Source organism: Ammospiza caudacuta, chromosome 1 (genome assembly GCF_027887145.1).
Source record: "Ammospiza caudacuta isolate bAmmCau1 chromosome 1, bAmmCau1.pri, whole genome shotgun sequence".
Taxonomy (NCBI): domain Eukaryota; kingdom Metazoa; phylum Chordata; class Aves; order Passeriformes; family Passerellidae; genus Ammospiza; species Ammospiza caudacuta.
The window spans coordinates 154,546,674-154,566,474 of NC_080593.1; the positions used below are offsets into that span (position 1 = coordinate 154,546,674).

Genomic DNA, 19,801 nt, shown 5'->3' on the forward strand with positions numbered 1-19,801 from the left:
CCCTATGGGATCCCCTTCCATTTGGTTTGTCCAGCCCTGGAGGCTGGGAATGGTTGTGGAGCACCCTGATGGAACTGGGACACAGTTCCTCACCCCAAACCACTCACGAGTCCCCTGCACCTCTGCAAACAAGCACTTCCTGAATGCAGAGTCTTCTTTTTTATCTCATTTATCATCTCAGTTCATCTTTTTCCTAGGATCCTTTGGTTGCTAACTCCAGAATCTCCTTGTCCCTGACCCACAGCATCCCAAAAGTAGTGGGGACCCTTCAGAGCAGATCTTGAGAGCAAACCTGGAGCTGAGGATCCAAAATTCACCCTCCCAACCAAACACATTCCAACAAAACCACATCCCTTGCTTTGCTCCTGCCTGGCCTTGACAATCCATAGGAGCTGCTGAACATCCTCAGGAATGGTTTTATTTACCAGGAGTTGATTTGAACCTTCAAGACTGATCTGTGAAGCCCAAGAACTGAAGATGTCTCATTCAGGAGACGAATTTTGAAACTCTATCCTGACCTCATCCCACTGAGGATGCCACCAATTCCAGTTGGGAATGGTGGCACCGTGCTCTCCGACAGTGGTTTTGCACCATCAAACTTGGTTTGGGATGGGGGGAAATGAGGCACAAGGAAGACCTTCCAATTATGCTATCCAAGTTATGGACTGGATGACTTCCAGATGACTTTCATCCAACTTGGGAATCTTAGAAGGATTTTTTTCACAAAAAAAAGAGTAAAATTGGAATGGGCTGCCAGGGAAGTGGTGGATTCACCATCCCTGAAGGTGTCCAAGGAACAGCTGGATGTGGCACTCAGTGCTCTGTCTGGGTGACAAGGTGGAGATCAGTCTCAGGTTGGACTTAATGATCTTGGAGGTCTTTTCCAACCTAAATGATGCTGGGATTTTGTGATCTCATGCCAAAGGGTGCAGCAAATCCAACATCTTACGCAGCAGGAAACCAGTGCCATGATGGGGGCTCTCAATGGATTGAGTTGGAAAAGCTTTTCCAGATCATCAAATCCAACACAGCTCCAGCACAGGATGAAGCTGCAAGATTTCCCAGGAAGAAAAATTCAGTTTACAGAATGCTGGGCTTCCCAACAAGGATACTCCAGGCTCCAGGGAAGAACTGATCCAAGATCCACACAACACCCTGCCGAGTAAATAACCCCTCACTGTCCCCGCGATCGGATGTGGCAGTTTTCTTTTTAATGGAATCCATTCGAAACGCGACGACTCCATTAACCAAAATTAAAAAAGGAAAATCCCATTATTCCTAAGGATGTTCATGTGCCTTTAGAGCTGGTCATTAACCCCTGAGTCCCGCTTTTATTTTGGTTTCATTACTTCCTCCGAAGTGGAGCTCGATTACTGCGGCTGACCCAGGAGGAGGGAACGGCAGCGCTTCCCCCCAGCGCCGGCAGCCTGGAATTCATGGAAAAGCAGGAAAAATCCAACCTCCCAGCACAAGATTGTCCAGGAACTGGGCAGGACTGGGGAGACTGGGAGGATGGGGGTGGTCAGGGCAGGGATAGGAGTGGAGTCCCTGAATCCTGCTGGAAGCTGCAGAACTTGGATTTCCTGCCGAGTTTTCCAGGTAGGAAAGCAACCAGCTGGGAGAAATGTTTGGGAGAAGGACAAGGGGAAAAATAGGGAAAAAATGAAAAGTGGAGGAAGAAGGAAAAGGAAAAGTGGAAAAAAGAAATCAATGGAAAATATGAAAAAATATTTAAAGGGGAAGAAGGAAAATAGAGAAAAAATGAAAATGAGAAAAGAGGAAAACAGGAAAAGAGGAAAGAGGAAAAGGGAAAAATGAGAAAAAGGGAAAATGAGAAAAGGAGAAAGAGAAAGAAAAAAAAGGAAGAAGAAAGGGGAAAAGGGAAAAAGGGGGGAGGAAAAAAGGAAAAAAGAAAGAGGAAAAAGAAGGAAAAAAAGGAAAAAGAAAGAAAAACAAGAATAAAAGGGAAAAATAAAAGGAAATAAGGAGATAAAATGGGAAAAGAAAAAAGGAAAAGGAAAAGTCAAAAGAGGGAAATAAAGGAAAAAAGGAAATTAAAAAACAGAGAGAAGGTAAAAGAATAATGAAAAAGAAAAAATAAGAAAGAGGAAAAGGAAAAAAAGGAACAAGGTAAAAAAGTATGGAATTGGAAAAAAGAAAAAAGGAAAGAGGAAACAGGGAAAAGGAAAAAGAAATAAAGCAAAGGAAAAGAAACAAAGGAAAAGGGAAAAAAGGAAAGGAGGGCAGGAGATAAAAGGAGTAAAGAAAAAAGGGAAAAGGGAAAAAAGGAAAACGGAGAAAAGGAAAGGGGGGAAAAGGAAAAGAAAAAAAAGGCAAGAAGGTGAAAAAGGAAGGAGATGAAAAAAGAAAAAAGTTGAAAAGTAAAAAGGGAGAAAATCTAGAAAAAGGGAAAATAAATAAGATAGCAAAAGCAAATAAATTGAAAAGGAAAACAAGGAAAGGAAAAGGGAGAAAGGAAGAAGAAAAAAACCCAAGAAAAGGAGAGAGGAAAAAGAGAAAAGAAAATAAAAATGGGGAAGAAGAAACAGAAAAAAAAAAAAAAAAAAGAAGAAATAAATAAAAAGCAAAGGAAGACAGAAGAGAGGAGTGACTTTTCCCCAGTGTCTGTCTCTTGGAAGGAAGGGAGCACCAGTAACAGGGAGGATTAATCCCCAGCTTTGCCCCAAAGAGGTGCCATTGTTTTTTAAAGCCTCTAAACCAGTCCGGAACAGAAACTGGATTATGCTGGGCCAGATGTCAGGGCTGCTCCGAAACAATCCGGGTTGTGCATCTCATCCCAGCCTCATTAAAGGGATTAAAAGTATTTCCTATAGAAACAAAAAATATGGATTTCCAAATGGGAGTTACTGTTCCCTCCTGCCTGTAACGGCTCCAATCCCAGCAGATGAATTTCACTTTAATGAGATGTCATTTTGGAGAATGGTTTAACATCCCTTCAAAAAAAATCCGAGGCCTAAAACCTCGTCAAACCACGTCGGGATTATTAAAAGAAAATTTACCACACAGACAAAATAAAATCAAACAAAATAGGAGCCGCCAATTCGCAGAATCCATGACACGGCCGTTTTTAAATGTGATGGAAAAGGCTTTCCAAGTTATCTGCTTAACCACAGGCTTTCTGTTTACTTCTCACTTTCATGTCAAATGAATTTGGGAAGAAAAAAATTGACAGGAACTTTAAGGCCATTCGTCACATTCCGACTCCGTTCGCAGATTAACGCGGCAAAAGCCGGGAAGGCGGAGGGGGGATTTTATCATCTTGATAAAAGGAAATTAACTCCCGGTGTCCCAACCTCTGCCCTCTGCTCACGATTCCCTCACCTCTGTTCGGGAATATCCCAGAGCAATCGGCATCCAGAGGTAAAATCCCACTGGAGCACCATCCCAATTAAATAAACAACATAAAAAGCTGTGCTTGAAACCCCCCCAAAACCTCTGCCCTCTGCTCATGATTCCCTCACCTCCATGTGGGAAGATCCCGGAGCAATCGGCACCAGGAGGTAAAATCCCACTGGAGCATGATCACAATTAAATAAACAACATTAAAAGCTGTGCTTGAAACCCCCCAAAACTGGGAGACTGAACCACTTGCACTACTTAAAGCAGCATCTGGCTCGGAACATCCATCCGGCTTGTGCTCCAAACTGGTTTTGGGAGGTTGGGATCCCACCTCTTGGGCCCTAGAAGGTATAGACTGGTGGAAAAAATAAATGGATCAAGGAGAAAAGACAGCATTTGCTGAGATCTTTAAAATGCCCATCCCTGTCTGCTCACAATATATGGGAACGTCGATTAAAGCCTCTCCCGTTGGAGCGCTCGGCAATTTTCCACCATGGAAGCCGACGTTAACAGTTTTCCCTGTTTTCTCTGCAACTTTTGAGATGACACCCCAGAAAATGTGGATTTGCTCCATCCACTGTGAATTACAGCCCCACACTCTGCTCTCTGTTCTCAGCTCCAGCTGCTGACCTTCCAGGATCGTGAACAAAGAATCCCAGAACAGTTTGGGTTAGAATGGACATTAAAAACCATCGAGTTCCAACCATGGACAGGGACACCTTCCACTGTCTCAGGTTGCTCCAAGCCCTGTCCAACCTGACCTGGAACACTTCCAGGGATGGGGTAGTTACAACTTTCCTGGGCAGCTTGTGCCAGGGTCTCACCACCACCCCAATCCAACATTGGGTTGCACAACGAGCAACCAACGTATCCCAAGCACTTCCCAACAGCTCCCAGAGGAGTCACAGATGCTGGGTGACCTCATCCCATTTCCTGAATGGATTGACTTCTTAGGGACCCTCAGAGTGCAACCAAAAAGCTGAGAAGTGATGGATTTAGTCTGGTTTAACCCATTACTGTCCATCAGTGGGATTATGGTGGATGACTTGGTGCAGACCCTGATTGCCCCAGTCTCAAATGCAACAAGAGGAAGATGGAAAGGATGAGAAAGCTTCCCTGGAACTCCCAAGGATACGTTCTCCTCCCCAAAAGAGAGGGGATATATTGAGTTTTAGCGTTCATTTCATCCAAGACAAGTCAACCACACCATTCGGTGGGAATGAGTCACAGGAACTGGAATGCATCCAATGGGAAACACAGGACTCTATTCCATAACCAAGATTCCCATTCTCACCAGATTCCCATGGATTTAGGGAGAAAGGGTTAATCACACACTAACAGCACACCAGGACTAGCACCTGGTGCCATCCGATTATCTCATGACAGTGAAATTACTACCACAGGGAAACTTGTTACAGCACTCAAGGAATGCCAGAAGAATGGAAAGGAAAATCAGGAAGGCTTCCCTGGGAATGGATGAAATGGTCCTATCCCATGGAAGTGCTCAAGGCCAGGCTGGATAGGGATTGGAAAAACCTGGTCTAGTGGAAGGCATCCCTGCCCCTGGCAGGGGGGTTGGACCAGATGCTCTTCCAATGTCCCTTCTAAGCCAAACCATTCCATGATTCTCTGAACTGAATCATGAGCTGGGTGTGTAAAAGATATTGTTAAGGGAGCAAAAGGAAATTGGAAACCCAAAACCACCCACTGTGAATGAAAGGAAAGAACGGGACAGGGAGGCTGGTGTGTCCAAGTGACCTGGAACAAAACATCCCAACCTCCTGCATAGGATGACTGGAAGGGATGGTGGTTCCTCCTCCTCTTGGATCCTCAGCTGTATCTCCCCTTTCCCAGGGAAGTGGTCCTTGCACCCACCAATGTGGCTGAACCCCATTTCAAAACCTGCATCACCCTCATCTTTCAGTGTGAATCCCTAAAGGCTTCAGATCTTTGAAATCCTGGGGTAGAAATCCTTGTAATCACCATATCACAAAATCATTTAGCCTGGAAAAGACCATCAAGTCCAAACTTTGACCAATCACCACCCTGTCAGCCAGACCAGAGCGCTGAGTGCCACATCCAGTCATTTCTTGAACACCCCCAGGGATGGTGACAACTGTTTCCATCTTAATCTGTTCAACACGCTCCAGGCCACGGAACAGAACAAAACAGAAGAAAATAAAAGGAAAAAATAAAACTAAACTAAACTACATGAGCGAATCCTCCACTGACGAGCTCCTTTCTCCTGAGCTGGCATTTCTCTGACAAATGTTGGATTATCTTGTTCTTTACTTATTTATAGTACTGGAGGGCTAGGATTCTCCCTCAAGAGGCGCCGCAAAGTTTTCAGGAAGAAATATCAGAGTTTCCCCAGCAGTGTCAGACACAACTCATTATTTGCAGACAGGTGACTTTTGTTTTCCACACTTGCAGCAGGATTTGAGAACAAAACTCTTCAAAGTGGGTCAGTGTTTCATTCCCCTACTGGGGGTCTATAAGCTCAACTCAAAGGGGGCTCTGCTCCCAGAAATGTCTTAAAAGTGGTTTTGGCTCTCCAGAGGGACAATTGGAGTTTTCTGAAGGAGTTTATAGAATCCTAGAAGGGATTCCATTGTGTTGGAAGGGACACAAAAGGATCATCTAGTCCAACTCCTGGTCCTGCACAAATGCAGGAAAAAATGCCACCCCGTGCCTGAGGGTGTTGTCCAAATGCTCCTTGAGCTCTAAAAGCTTTGCAATCTCTACCCTGGGGATCCAGCTTCTCAGGGAAACCTGTGCAAGTGGCTCACCGCCCTCACAGGGAAGAACTTCTTCCTGATATCCAATCTAACACTACTTATTTTCAGTGAGAAGCCATTCCCCCTTGTCCTGTCATTCCTTGCAAAAATTCCCTCTCCATCTTTCCTGTCAGCCCCTTCAGGCACTGGAAGGTTGCACTGAGGTCACCCTGAGGCTTCTCTTCTCCACACTGAACAATCCCAATTCTCTCAGCCTTTCCTTGTAGGAAAGGTGCTCCATCTCTCTGATCATCAACCCCAGAATTTTTCTGCTGCCTCTATAACATATGGACATCCCATTTTTTTGGTAGCCACATCCACATGGACCATGGAAAGATGTTGGAAGCAGAAGAAGCATCACTCTCAAATCTCAGTGCAACACTTCATCCATCCCAACTCCTCCATAGCAAATCCCTCATCCCTTTCCCAGCAGAGGGAGGCTGTGAGGAGAGAGGACATCTCCCTCCAGGATTTTTAAGAGATGATCAACCTCAATGTCACCAGGAGCAACAGAAATTTAAAGCCAGCAAATCACAGCCCTTGTGAGCTGCACTCCCAGCAAAGCCGTGGGAGATAAGGGGGAGGAGTGAAAAGGAGAATCAATAAATCTTAACCTCATTCACAATGATCTGGAGCTCTTATTAAGTAAATTAATTTAAGTTAATTTAACTCGATCATGACTCCCGATCACAGTGATTTAGTGAGGGGGAAATTGCATTAGGAAAGGCCACACTCACCAGATAGAAGAACGGAAGAAAATTAGATCCACTTAGCAATGTGAATTAATATGGAAATAGCAGGTGTAAATTTCACCTTATCAAGAGAGTGAAAATTATCTTCATAAATTTGGAGAAATAGGCCCCGAGTTGCTTATAAATCTATTTAAAACAAAAATATTACAAAAAGTGGAGTAAAATTAATTTAAAATATACTCCCACATATCGCCTCAAAGAAAAGTCAGCAGCAGGGCCCAGTTTTATGCAATCCAGCAAGAAGGGAAGGATGGAATTGATTCCCAAGGGACTGACATCAGGTACCTCCAGCAACTCTCCCTGTCACTCACTTCCCAAAGCCACATCCCTCTTCATCTTTGTCTGGTGATTTGAGGATTTACTGGCAAAAGGGGTGACATCCTGGATGTCCCAGCAAAATAAAACCCTGGCACATTACTTCCAGATACCCAAAAACCTGGACTTCAGGGAAGAAATTTCTCCTTGGTGCCAGTTGGGAACCAGCTTGGGAGTAGCACTGGAGGGCAGCAACACCAGGTGACATCCCCCTGCTTAAGGGGATAAGGGTATTAAAAATATCAAATTATTGTAAAAACATTGTAATTATTACAATGAAAAACAGAAATATTAAAAATAATTGACTACTAAGTATGAAAAATAAAAATGAGGTGACTAAAGGGGTGTCCCACAGTCATCAGAGCTTCTCCTTGTTTTGTGAAGAGCAAAGAAAATTAGGAAAAAAGCAGATCCTGGTGTCTTGCTTGAGACAGATCCAAGATAGGAACGAGGAAGCAAAAAATCCCGTAAAAACTCCAGGAGAATCATTTGCCATGTGCTTCCTCCAGACAGGCCAGATGATTGATGACCCCCAGCGAAGGTAATTGGGAGATGGAGATTTATGGCTTCTTTAAAACATAATTGTTTTAATTTGCTGATGGCATTTTATCAAGATTTGTCTGAAGCAGCTGTAAGATCCAAACTACACCAATTTAATGAAGTCGGAGATTAATACAGAGAAAATGATCCTACAAGTGGGAGCTCTCAGCCAATTGCAGCAGAACAAGGTCGTTCCTTGGAAAATCACCACTGCATTGAGCAAGAGCCACCACACAGATCCCAGATGCTCCTGCTCTGGATTCCATGCCCAAAGCTAATCCCTGCCTTGATTCTCAGCATGGATCAACCATCCAGATCTGGAGTAACAAAGAGTGTGAGGGAAGAAGCTGAGCCCAACAGCTGGAGGATGAGTTGTTTTCCATTAATTAAGGCTCAGAGTCACAGAACCATTTGAGTTCAAGATCATCTTGTTTCAACCTTCTGCCATGGGCAGGGACACTTTCCACTATCCCAAGTTGCTCCAAGCCCCCTCCAACCTGGCCCTGGACACTTCCAGGGTGGTAAGGCCCTGGCACAGTTTTACCAGAGAAACTGTGTCTGCCTCATCATTAGAAGTGTACAAGACCAGGTTGGAGCAACCTGGGGTAGTGGAAGGTGTCCCTACCCATGGCAGGGGGTTGGAACCCAAGGATCTTAAAAGTCCCTTCCCATTCAAACATCTTCTGATTCCATGAAATTGCAGGATGGTGGAACAGGCAAAAAATTACATGGTTTGTTTCTGGACAGGGAAATGCAGGAATTTGATTTTCCCACCTGGAAGGAAGGAAGTGCAAATGGAGGTGGCAACCCAGAACAAAACCTGTGGATCTCAGGATGGTGCCCAGGTGGGGAAATATCACAGGCAAAAGCAGAATGAGAAGACAAAGGAGGGGGTGGTGCAGGTAAGGCTGACCATGAGCCCAAAAGGATCCCGGTTTCCATACTGGAAGAATGGAATGGTTTCATACTTTGAGACCAGGAGAGTACAGGAGATGTGGAGTTTCTCAACCAAGAGCTTGGAAAATACACAAAATAATTCACCCAAACTTTCTTACCAATCTCTCTGTTTATTCCATACTTTGCCTAATCACCCTGAACTCTTCCAAAACCAACTCTCCCTTCAGATACCAATTTGAGAATCCCAAACTTCACTTTTAAAGGGAAATATCAGGCAAAGTCAGGCTTTAAAAAGAACCACCATTATTTTTGTCCCTCCACAGCTCTACCATAAAAGCCACCAATCCTCAGGGCATTGATGGGGAATGACTTTTGGAGGAATCCGCCTGGAGCAGGGTGAACAAAGCCAGAGAAGAGCAGAACAGACTCTCTTTGCCCAAAATACTGCCCATGACTCCTGGCATTCCAGTGGGAGGACAAGCTATTCCTGACCTAGAAATAGCCAAAATCTGTATTTTCACCAAACCCATTGCTTCTAATCGCACCTTGTTCTAAAGAATCAATTATTTTAACAACCTTTCTGCTTTACACAAGCTCCAGGTCTTGTCTTGGCCTCTGAGACACTCCATGGAAACATCTCCACCCCTATGGATTTAGGAATATTCCAACTCAAGGTTATGGCACCTTCTCTAGGCAGTGACAAAATATTTCTGGATGTTTCACCCACCCAGATAATTGGGAATAAATGAATTTGGGAGAGCACCTACATCCTAGCAGAAGTCTGGAGCATTCAACGTGCTCCCCTTCATCACCAACATCCACACGTTTATTCATCCTCTTTTCAGCTTATTTAACTGTTCCATGGAAACAATTAATTCCAAGAGGGAATACAGAGGAAGCCAAAGGCATAAGCTGCTGGCACCAGCTCAGGATAACACAATTCTTAATATGATTTTACACTTTAAGTCAATAAACTCAGAGTAGGCCAAACAAAGAGAGAAATTAAACAGTGAAGATGCGACAGAAAAAGACGGAGCCAACGTGGGAGCTCCCGTGGCTCCTACATCCCAACCAGCTGCATTCCAGGGATGGCAGAATTACCTGGATGTAATGGGACGCCTGGTTTTCCAGGTGGGAATGGGGCTGGTGAAGGATGATAAGGCTGGAGGCACCACGTTCTTCTTCACGATCCTGTAGCGCGTCTTTATCACCTTGTTGGCTGGGGGGCTCCTTACAAAGTGGAAGTTGGATCCTGGGAGAAAAAAAAAATGGAAAAACAGGCTTGAAATTCAGGTATGGATGGGCACAGGAGGGATCTCGCTGACATTCTCACAGAATCACAGAATTTTTAAGGTCGGAAAAGACCTTTAAGATCATCAAGTTCCATGGCCATTGGTCCCACATCCAACTCAAGTCCTATATCCAACATTTTACCACCTGAAAAAAGGGGTGAAGTTTCAGGAATGGGACCAGTACAGCTGATGGTAACAGAAAGGCCTTGATGTGCTTGGGACTGGCTTCACCAGCAAACACTACCACGGGAATAATGGATTCACCAACAACACCTTGGTCCCAACATACATCCACACTGGAAATAAACTTTTGACTTTAATCCCTGGCGTTTTCATAATACTTTTAATTCCCAGAAGTGTTGAAGTCCAGGTTGGACAAGGCTTGGAGCAACCTGGGATGATGGAAGGTCCCTTCCATGGATAGGGAACTGGATGAGCTTTAAGCTCCCTTCCAACCCTACCCATTCCTGGATTCTCTATGTTGCAGGATGATCTACATCCCGGGCTATTCTGCAGAATGTTTCATGCAATTAACAGTTCAATGTTTGACTGTGGTTTTCCTCCATGAGCCTTTTTTTTCCCCCAAGCTTTCAGGAATGCACCTAATTGCCCGACTTTTATAACATACAGCTGTAACTGCCCAGATAATTAAAGCTGACACTCCATGCTGAGCCTCGGTCTCTGGGTTTTATAACTGATTTAAAGAGCTGGCTGTTTTTCTTGGAGATCCTCTCATTAAAATTATGGAGAGGTTGGGAGGGGAAAAGTGGGAGCATTATTTCCACTGAAAACATTCGACCCATCCCCATGTTTATCTCTGTGAGAGGAGGGAGAATAAGTTGGATTGCCAAGTAAACTAGGAAAAATAGGGAAATGCATTTTAGAACTGACACCATTCCTTAGAAAGGAGGGAACAGTTCCCCCATTGCCCTGCAACAGTGGCAACATCAATTCACAGCTTTACAAGTTCATACAAGGAATATTTTCCTTCTCAAGCATTCCCAACAAGTTGATGCCTTGTGTTGGCTTTGGGAGGGATCAGGCAACACAAATTTCCATTCAGAAATTCAGAAAAAAAAGTTATAATCCCTGGTGATGGAAAAAGGCAAAAACCAGGCTCTGCCATGACAGAAAAATCACTGCAATTTTTTGTGGTAAAGATGATGCTTGCAATGTTCCGCAATCTGAACCCATGGGATAAATCATGGAACTAAAGGATCTTCCAAGTTCTCTTGGAGTAGAAACCATCTGATGATTGAATGACTTAGAGGAACTGCAGCCACTTTAGAGGTGAGGCACTTCAGAGGTCACTTTAGAGGTGAAGCAAGAATGAAGAGAGGAAAGAACATGGAAAGCAAACGGGATCTCACTGCTCTTTCCCTATCCCAGCATTTTTTTGTAGCAGATCAAATTGTTCAGTGCAGTGACCAAACCTCTGCGTGGGCTTTTAAAGCCTTTGCAAAGTTGAAGCTCTAATTACAATTAAAATTGCTTCCAAGTACCAGCAATCTTGGAGTTTTTTCCTTCAGGGAACTGCAGTTAGTACAGGAAAATGGGGACAACAAAAGAACAGAGGTGCTAACCCCTGCAGGGACCAGCACCACACACACAATGAAATCCCAGCTATGGTGATGGTGGGACTGACCTGAAATCACGGACTCATGGAATGGTTTGGGTTGGAAGGGACCTTGAAGACCATCCAGTCCAACCCCCTGCCATGGGCAAGGACATCTTCCACAATCCCAGACTGCTCCAAACCCTGTCCAACCTGATCTTGGACACATCCAGAGATGGAACAGCCACAGCTTCTCTGGGTAACATCTGCCAGGGCCTCACCACACTTGCAGGGAAGAATTTCTCCCTAGTATCCCACCTAAACCTGCCTTCTGTCACTTTTGTCACCCAGGACATGTGGACACACCCAACCTCGCACGGATACAGCACCAGCCATGTATCCAAAGCACTTCCATCCCACCAGGGAAGGGATGAGAGCCTCAATCCTACATCCTCCCCAACCAGCAACAGCACAAGTTGCCCCTTTCCCTCCTCCACTCCAACCTCACAGAATAACTAAGCTGGGAATTTGCTGAATACATAATTAACATCTTTTTGCCCCCCACACAAGCTTGAGCTGCCACCAATCAACCCAGAATTGCATCAAACTCCTGCCTGACAAGAAAGAGAGATCCCAAATTATTGCAGGCATCCCCCTCCTCCTCCTCCTTCCCCAAAACAGGCTGGCACCTGGTAAACTCTATTCCCAGAGGTAATTGGATGGTGTATTCATTCCGAAGCTGCTCCTTGGAAAGTGCCTGATGCGCGACTCCAGCATTAACCACCTCCTCAAAGAGCCTCTCCGAAGAGCTCCGTTTTCTATTATTACTTGCTAGCTGAGGGGTTTTGTGTAGATAATCATGTTATTTAGACAGGATGTTGGTTTAATTCCCTTCATTACAGGCTCCCAGGGTTGTAATTTTTTCCTCTCCGCGTGATGTATTCCCCGTGGCACATTTCACTCAAATCAAACACTTCACGCTTTTATTACAAACAATACCCCAGCGTCCCCCGTTATCAGCCCGGCGCACACATCCCCACTCCTCGCCGCGATCCAGAGGTCACTTCTAATGACTAATCGATCTCATTAGCTTTCCTAATTAAAAACTTTACTACCGCCATGGAAGACAAACTACAAAAAAACTGCTTGCATCATATTCGAATGGGATATGAGCATCATTTATCAGCCAGGGCCGCGCGCTGCTGAGCTCGGGGCTTTCTGCGGAGCCACGAATCCCGCGGGCGCCGCTCGCGCCTCCTGTTCCCAGGGAAAAAGAAATCCTGGTGTAAACTCTAAATGTAAGAATTGTTAAGGCTGGAAAAGACCTCTAAGGTCATCAAGCCAGTGCTGCCAAGGCCACCACTAAACCACGTCCCCGAGTGCCACATCCACATGGACTTTTAAACCCCTCAAGGAATGATGATTCCATCGCTTCCCTGGGCAGCCCAAGTATCCCATCAGTGAAGAAATTTTCCTAATATCCAAACAAAACTTCCCCTGTTTCCTCTTGTCCAATGCTGACCTTGAAAATGGGAATTCGTTACCAAAATCTCTTACAAGGGTGCTTCAAGCAGGAAGGATCCAGGAGCCACCGCACACGCATCCCTTAGGAAAGGGATTGGATGCAAGGGTCCTTAGTTCTTCTCTTATTTCCCTAAGAGAAGTACCAGGAATTGGCCCCCTGGGAAAGTTGAAGCAAGGAAGGCACAAAAAGAGTTCGCTCCTGGAATATTTCACCTGGAGAAACCTTCTTTTAAAAGAGGCTTAAAAGAAAGGTGGAAAATTACTTTGGACAAAGTCCTGGAGCAACAGGACAAGGGGGAATGGCTTCCCCCTGCTAGAGGGCAGGGTTAGATGGAATATTGGGAAGGAATTCTTCCATGTGAGGGTGGGGAGGTCCTGGCACAGGTTGCCCAGAGAAGTTGTGCTTGCCCATGGACTGGATGGGGATTGGAGCAACCTGGTCTAGTGAAACATGTCCCAAAAAGTTGTGTTGATGTGGCACTCGGGGACAGAGTTCAGTGGTGGCCTTGGAAGTTCTGAGTTAACATTTCAACTTGATGATCTCAGAGCTCTTTTCCTTAATGATTATTCCATGATTATGTGATTCTGAATCCATGAGGCAAGAGGAAGATGATGCTGCTCAGGATGGATTAGGGAAACCACAATAATGGTGGAGTAAATCCTGTTCAGATACTGATGGGAAAAAGGAATTTAAATAAGCAAGGGGAACTTCAGGAGGGCAGATTCCCAAATCCAAGAGATAACTGCTGCTTTAGGAGCAGGATATGGGATAGAAAAGCTTCCTGCAGGGGCACAGGAATGGGGAAAAGAACAAAATTAAGTCGTGACCTAGGCACCACAAGGTCTCCCATTGTCAATCCTTGGCCACCACGACCCCTCCCATGTGTCTCCATCGGGGCTCAGCACCGAGCTGTGCCATTAATCCCGATCGGAGGCGAGACGGGAAGCAGTGAGTGACAGGTACATTGATCTTCCAGCACTTGGAAGCGAGACAGCAACAGGGACGAATGCAAATTGGGGAGCAGAAGCTGAACCTTGGATTCGCTGCCAGGATTGTCCCCAGAGCTGGGAAAACCTCAGAGATTAAAGGGATGAAGCAGAACTACCCCAAAGAAAAAAGCAAAGCAGAGACCAAAAACCTCTAATAAAACCAAAATGCTCTTTTCAAACAGGAATGATGGAAAAAATTAAAAGGGTTAAGGACTATTAGGACATGAGTGAAGGAGCCACCAGCATGTCCCAGCTCCTGACAGGGGGTAAAAACCTCCCACTTGGTACCCAAAGCAGCTCCAAAAAGAACTGAAAATTTCTGCCAAGGGGTTTTCTGGAAGCAAACCCTTCCCAACATGAAGATGAATCCCTCACCATGGGATTTGCTCCAGGTCAGGAAGGGAAGATTCAGCAGAACCCAGTTACCTTCAAATCCCAGAAGGAAGAGGACACTCAGCCAGACATCCCAGGTGGCAGCAGGACCATCATACACATCCACTGATGCTCTGGGATGGTATGCGATCAAACCTCCCTCTTTTCCATGGGAAAAAGCATCCCTGACTCAAAACAATTTGATGCTGGCTTCCATCATGTGCATTTTGGGAGGACCAAGGTCAAGGCATGGAATTCCTTGTAAAATCCCTGCAAGACCATTTCCTAATGGATCTGATCCTTCCACACTGTCTCCCACCTCGTGGATGAAGGGAAGGTGGTGGAGGAGCTTTTCAGGATTTTAGTAAGAAGGTCCAAGGGCAAATTTGGGGGCAGCAGAGGAGTTTGCAGCCAGGAGCAACCTCGACACAAGCAGAAGCACCACGGGAAGCTCTGATGGCCAGGATGGATCAGCCTCACTCCCACTGCTACAGCAGATTACAGGGATTGGGAATCCCAATCACTGCCCTTCACGTCAACCGAGAGCCAGGATGCTCCACGCCCCATCCAACGTGGCCTTGGACACTTTCAGAGATGGAGTAGCCATAGCTTCTCTAGGAATTCCATTTCATGGCCTCCCCACTCTCCCAGTGAAGAATTCCCTCCCAATATCCCATCTGTCCCTGCCCTCTGGCCGTGGGAAGCCATACTCTCTTGCCCTGTCACTCCATTCACTTGTCCAAAGTCCCACTCCAGCTCTCTTGGAGCCCTTCAGGCACTGGAAGGGGCTCAAAGGTCTCCCTGAATCCTTCTCTTCTCCAGTCTCAGACTTCAGCTCATGATTGGGTGAAGAGGTGGGAACATAGTCAAACCCCCTGGAGATTATCCCCAACACCACTTGCTTCCCTGGATGAGAAAAACTGTGGATGGGAAGGGAAGAGCAATGGAGGGAAAAACTGAGAAAAGAAAGAGAGAGAGAAAGAGAGAGAGAGAGAGAAAGAGAGGAAAGAAAGAGAGGAAAAAGAAAAGAAAGAAAGAAAGAAAGAAAGAAAGAAAGAAAGAAAGAAAGAAAGAAAGAAAGAAAGAAAGAAAGAAAGAAAGAAAGAAAGAAAGAAAGAAAGAAAGAAAGAAAGAAAGAAAGAAAGAAAGAAAGAAAGAAAGAAAGAAAGAAAGAAAGAAAGAAAGAAAGAAAGAAAGAAAGAAAGAAAGAAAGAAAGAAAGAAAGAAAGAAAGAAAGAAAGAAAGAAAGAAAGAAAGAAAGAATTTGGGCTAAAACAAGAAGCATGGAATGGTTTGGGTTGGAAGGGACCTTTAACACCATCGAGTTTCAACCTTCTGCCATGGGCAGGGACAACTTCCACTAGACCAGGTTGCTCCAAGCATATGGAAATGACCTTCAACAGGCATAAATCCAAGGGAAACCTGAATAAAGTTCCACTACAGCTCCTCCAGCCAAAAGCAAACAGTTCTGGTGTTTCCCATCCCACCACACCTCGATGGCATCACCCCTGAGCCACGTGGCTCTGACACCTTTTGTCCTGGCTGCCAACTTGGCCAAGCCCCTGAAGTCAACAAAAGCTTTGGGATTACTGTAATGCTGTTAGGAATTCAGTGTGAAAGCAGACACCAGTATTAGGGATGATTATCCCGGAGCAGGTTCAATATGTTCCCACAGAATGGCACAGCAAGAGGTTAATTATGTTGCAACTGGAATCAGCTTCCAAAAGGACCATCCTTGGGTTTAAGAGGGGAATTTAATTTCCACACTCATTCAGTTCCGAGCTCTTTCAAGAGCGACGGCTCTTTATGCTAGCGTGTAAACGATGCTTTATGATCAGGAACTGCTGCTTAATAGGAAATAAATCCAATTGATCCAAACTGCTTTACCTGGGACCCGGAGCACGACAGCTGCTCTGGTTGTCACATTTTGAGAGGACGGGAGAAGGGCAGGATTTGGAGTTGGAATATTTTAGAGAGCTCCAAACTCATTGGAAAATTTGCTTAACATGGCAGCTGCTTTTAGCTGGGAATATTTGGGAAATTAATACCAGATCTGCTTGGTGAATTCCCATATATCAATCGGACCACAGGAAAAGAGAAGTTCAGGGAATCCACCAGGAGCGAGACTGCATTGGGCACTGGCACTTGGAGATGAACAGTAAGGAAGCACTCATTTTATCAGGCAAAGTATTAAATTCATGGAATTGTTTGGCTTGGAAGGGGCCTTTAAGACCACCTTATTCCAAAACTCTCGCCATGGGCACGGACACCTGCCACTATCCCAGGTTGCTCCAAGCCTTGTCCAACCTGGCCTTGGACATATCCAGGGATGAGGATTCACAACCTCTCTGGGCAAATCCACATATCCTGCTCAAATAAATTCCACAAGTCTGGGTCTGCATCCAGAATTCCTGGGTTTAGGTGAAAAATACAGAACTTTTATTTCCAGGAAATACAGAGGGGCAAAACATCACCCAGCTTGGAAGAAAAAAAAATTCCAGCAGCAAGAAAGGGAGGGATTCTGCCCCTCTGCTCCGCTCAGGTGAGACTCTACCTGGAATTCTACATCCAGCTCTGGAGTGGATGGATGTGGATGTGGAGCTGCTGGAGTGAGTTCAGAGGAGGCCATGGAGATGGTCCAAGGGCTGGAGCCTCTCTGCTCTGGAGACAGCTGGGATGTCCAGCCAAGAGAAGGCAAGGTTCCAGGCAGGCCTTATTAGAGCTTTTCAAAAATCCAAATGTTTAGGAAAGCCCCACGACGCGTGGAGATGTCATGGGGGAACAAAGTGATGCCTGAGCTGTTGAGAAGAAAGAAGGGGAGCGAGGAGAAGAGCATCTGGAAAAGCTGGGGATGGCACAGCCAGGAGAAATCCAACAGCAAGGAAACACTGGCAGCAAGCGTGACAGGGAAATGAAAAGCAGCAGACGTGAAAGTCACAGAGCTACAAGAAACTCCCTGGAAAAATGCTGCTGCAAAACACGTTCAGGATCAGTCTCTCAAAAGGTTGAGGACCCCTTCTCCCTTTCCAGACCACTGGTGCAATCCCAGCTTCCATCTGCAGCTGGGATGCTGCACAGGATGGATTTTAGTGGATCTGGTTCAGTGGATGTGGTGTCTTTGGGGTTTGGGTGTTCCCAGGGTACCACAACATCCAGCATGGAATCATGGAATGGTTTAGGTTGGAAAAGAGCACTAAGACCATTGAGTCAAACTGTTCAGCACTGCCAATGCCACTGTTAAACCATGTCCCCAGTGCCACATGCACACATTTTCTGAAGCCTTCTAGGGATGGTAACTCCACCACTGCCAGGGAGCCTATTCCAACACCTGACCACATTTCCATCAAGAATTTTTTTCTCCAACATCCAATCTAAACCTCTCCTGGCACAACCTGAGGTCATTTCCTCTTGTCCTCTCCCTTGACCCTGACCCCCCTCTGGCTGCACCATCCTGTCAGAAGTTGGGCAGAGCCAGAAGGTCCCCCCTGAGCCTCCTCTTCTCCAGGCTGAACCCCTCCAGTACCTTTAGCTGCTCCTGGTGCTCCAGATCCTTCCCACTCTTTGTGGAATACCATCCCTGAAGTGTTCAAGAATGTGTGGATGTGGCATTTGGGGATGTGCACCAGTGGCAGCCCTGGCAGTGCTGGGGGAACGTTTGGGACTCGATGATCTCAAAGTTCTTTCCCAACCAAAGCCATCCTACATTTATCCAAATCTGTATCATTTTCCAAAGGGGTCTGGGTCACTTCAGCCCCACCAGCCCCCAGAGCCAGGTGATTTGGGGAGCCTTAGAAAATAATGGGAAGAACCGTGCCTTTGACTCAGTCCCACAATTCCAACACCAATATTCCAACCACAACAGAAACACCAGCAAATATCTTGGTTTATTCCCTCCAATCCCAAAATACAGGGAGGCAGAGACAGAAGGGTCCAACAAGGTCTTGGTGGGGACAGGAGGACACATCAGCAACCTCCCAGTCACCCCAGTAACCCCACCAGCTGTGTCACAATCCCATCCTCACTGCCAAAAAGCCCCAGGATGGCCTTTCCAAACATCACCAGAGTGGAAGAGCCTTCCAAGGATGAGGAGAGCCCACATTATCCACCAGGACTGGCAAGAGGAGGTCACACTGAAGGCTCTGAACACCGTTTTCCCAGCCCCAGCCCGTGTTAAAGAGCCTGAATGGGTCTCTGGAGCATCAGCCCTTGTTCAAACACAACCCTTATTATTATAACAAAAGAGGGTGGCGGGTTTTCCTTCCCCCCTTCCCTCGGTGAATGATTATTAATGTGTTTCCAGGAGCTGGATCCATTCCTCTAAATGAGAGAGTGGGATGGCAGGAGGAAAGCTGATAAATGCCCTCCTCCCCCCGGCCTCGCGGCGGGAGCTGCCAGGGGTGCTCGTTCTAACAAGCTGCAGATGGAAGACAACTGGAATAACAAAGTATGAATTTTTATGAGTCTAATAAATCACTCCACTTTTCCTGCTCTTGATCGTTTCCAGCACTTCACACACCAGAAAAACCCCGGCTATAATCAAATGGGTTCAGGGATCTCGTGTTCACGCCTCACCGTGGCACGGGGAGAAGTGGCTCTGCCTCGGGAAACGACGGGAGCGCTCGGCGGGCTGGAATTCCATTTGCATTTGTGCTTTAGGATTGACTTCCTTTTTTTATTTTATTATAATTTATTTAAATTTAACAAGGAAAAATTTGAATCTCTTAGGTATTCCCCACCCTCAAAGCCACTTATCCAACAGAAGGCCAGCTTTTAGATTTCTAAGCATCCACTTAAAAAGAACCTGACCTGACTCTGGCATTCAGCAGTGGAACTTGGATAAACTCAGGGAGATGGGAGGAAAACGTTGCAGGCAGAAGGTTCATTAAGCTCCTTTTAATTCTCCTTTCTAAACTTTGATATAAAGCAGGCAATGGACAGGCTCAAAATCCATCCCCACAAGAAACAAAGGGATTCTACTACAAGTTGTAACCACTGAGTAGGTGCACATGGGTTTGCCGAGGGAACTATTTGCCAAAAAGCCAGAAAAGCACCACATCCATGGAAAGAAAGAACCAAGATGTTCTTTTCCTTATCAAAAAAACACTCCTGAAACCTCCCGGACAGAGGAGAATGGAGCTGAAGTCAGACACACCACAATGGCTCCCCGACAATGGAATGAGATGATCTTTAAGGTCTCTTCCAACTCAAACTATTCCATTATTCCCTGTGCTTAAGAAAAGGAGAACCATTGCTCCACATCAGTCTAGAGTCCCTCAAGACCAAGCACAGCTCCAGGATCTTTGAAATCTGGAAAAAAAACCACTCCTTATAATCACATAATCATTAAGGTTGGGAAAGCCCTTCAAGATCATAGAGTCCAATTTGTGATTGATCCTCACCTTGTCACCCAGACCAGAGCCCTGAGTG

At 45.7% G+C, this 19,801-nt stretch overlaps 1 protein-coding gene across 1 annotated transcript in view; it reads right to left on the bottom strand.

The window, feature by feature from the left end:
* ZC3H3 (zinc finger CCCH-type containing 3) overlaps positions 1-19,801 on the bottom strand; it is a 129,159-nt gene that overhangs the window by 67,580 nt on the left and 41,778 nt on the right. Inside the window, exon 4 of the mRNA XM_058813620.1 lies at positions 9,743-9,893. Coding sequence (XP_058669603.1) covers positions 9,743-9,893 — 151 coding nt within the window. The remainder of the gene's footprint in view (positions 1-9,742; positions 9,894-19,801) is intronic.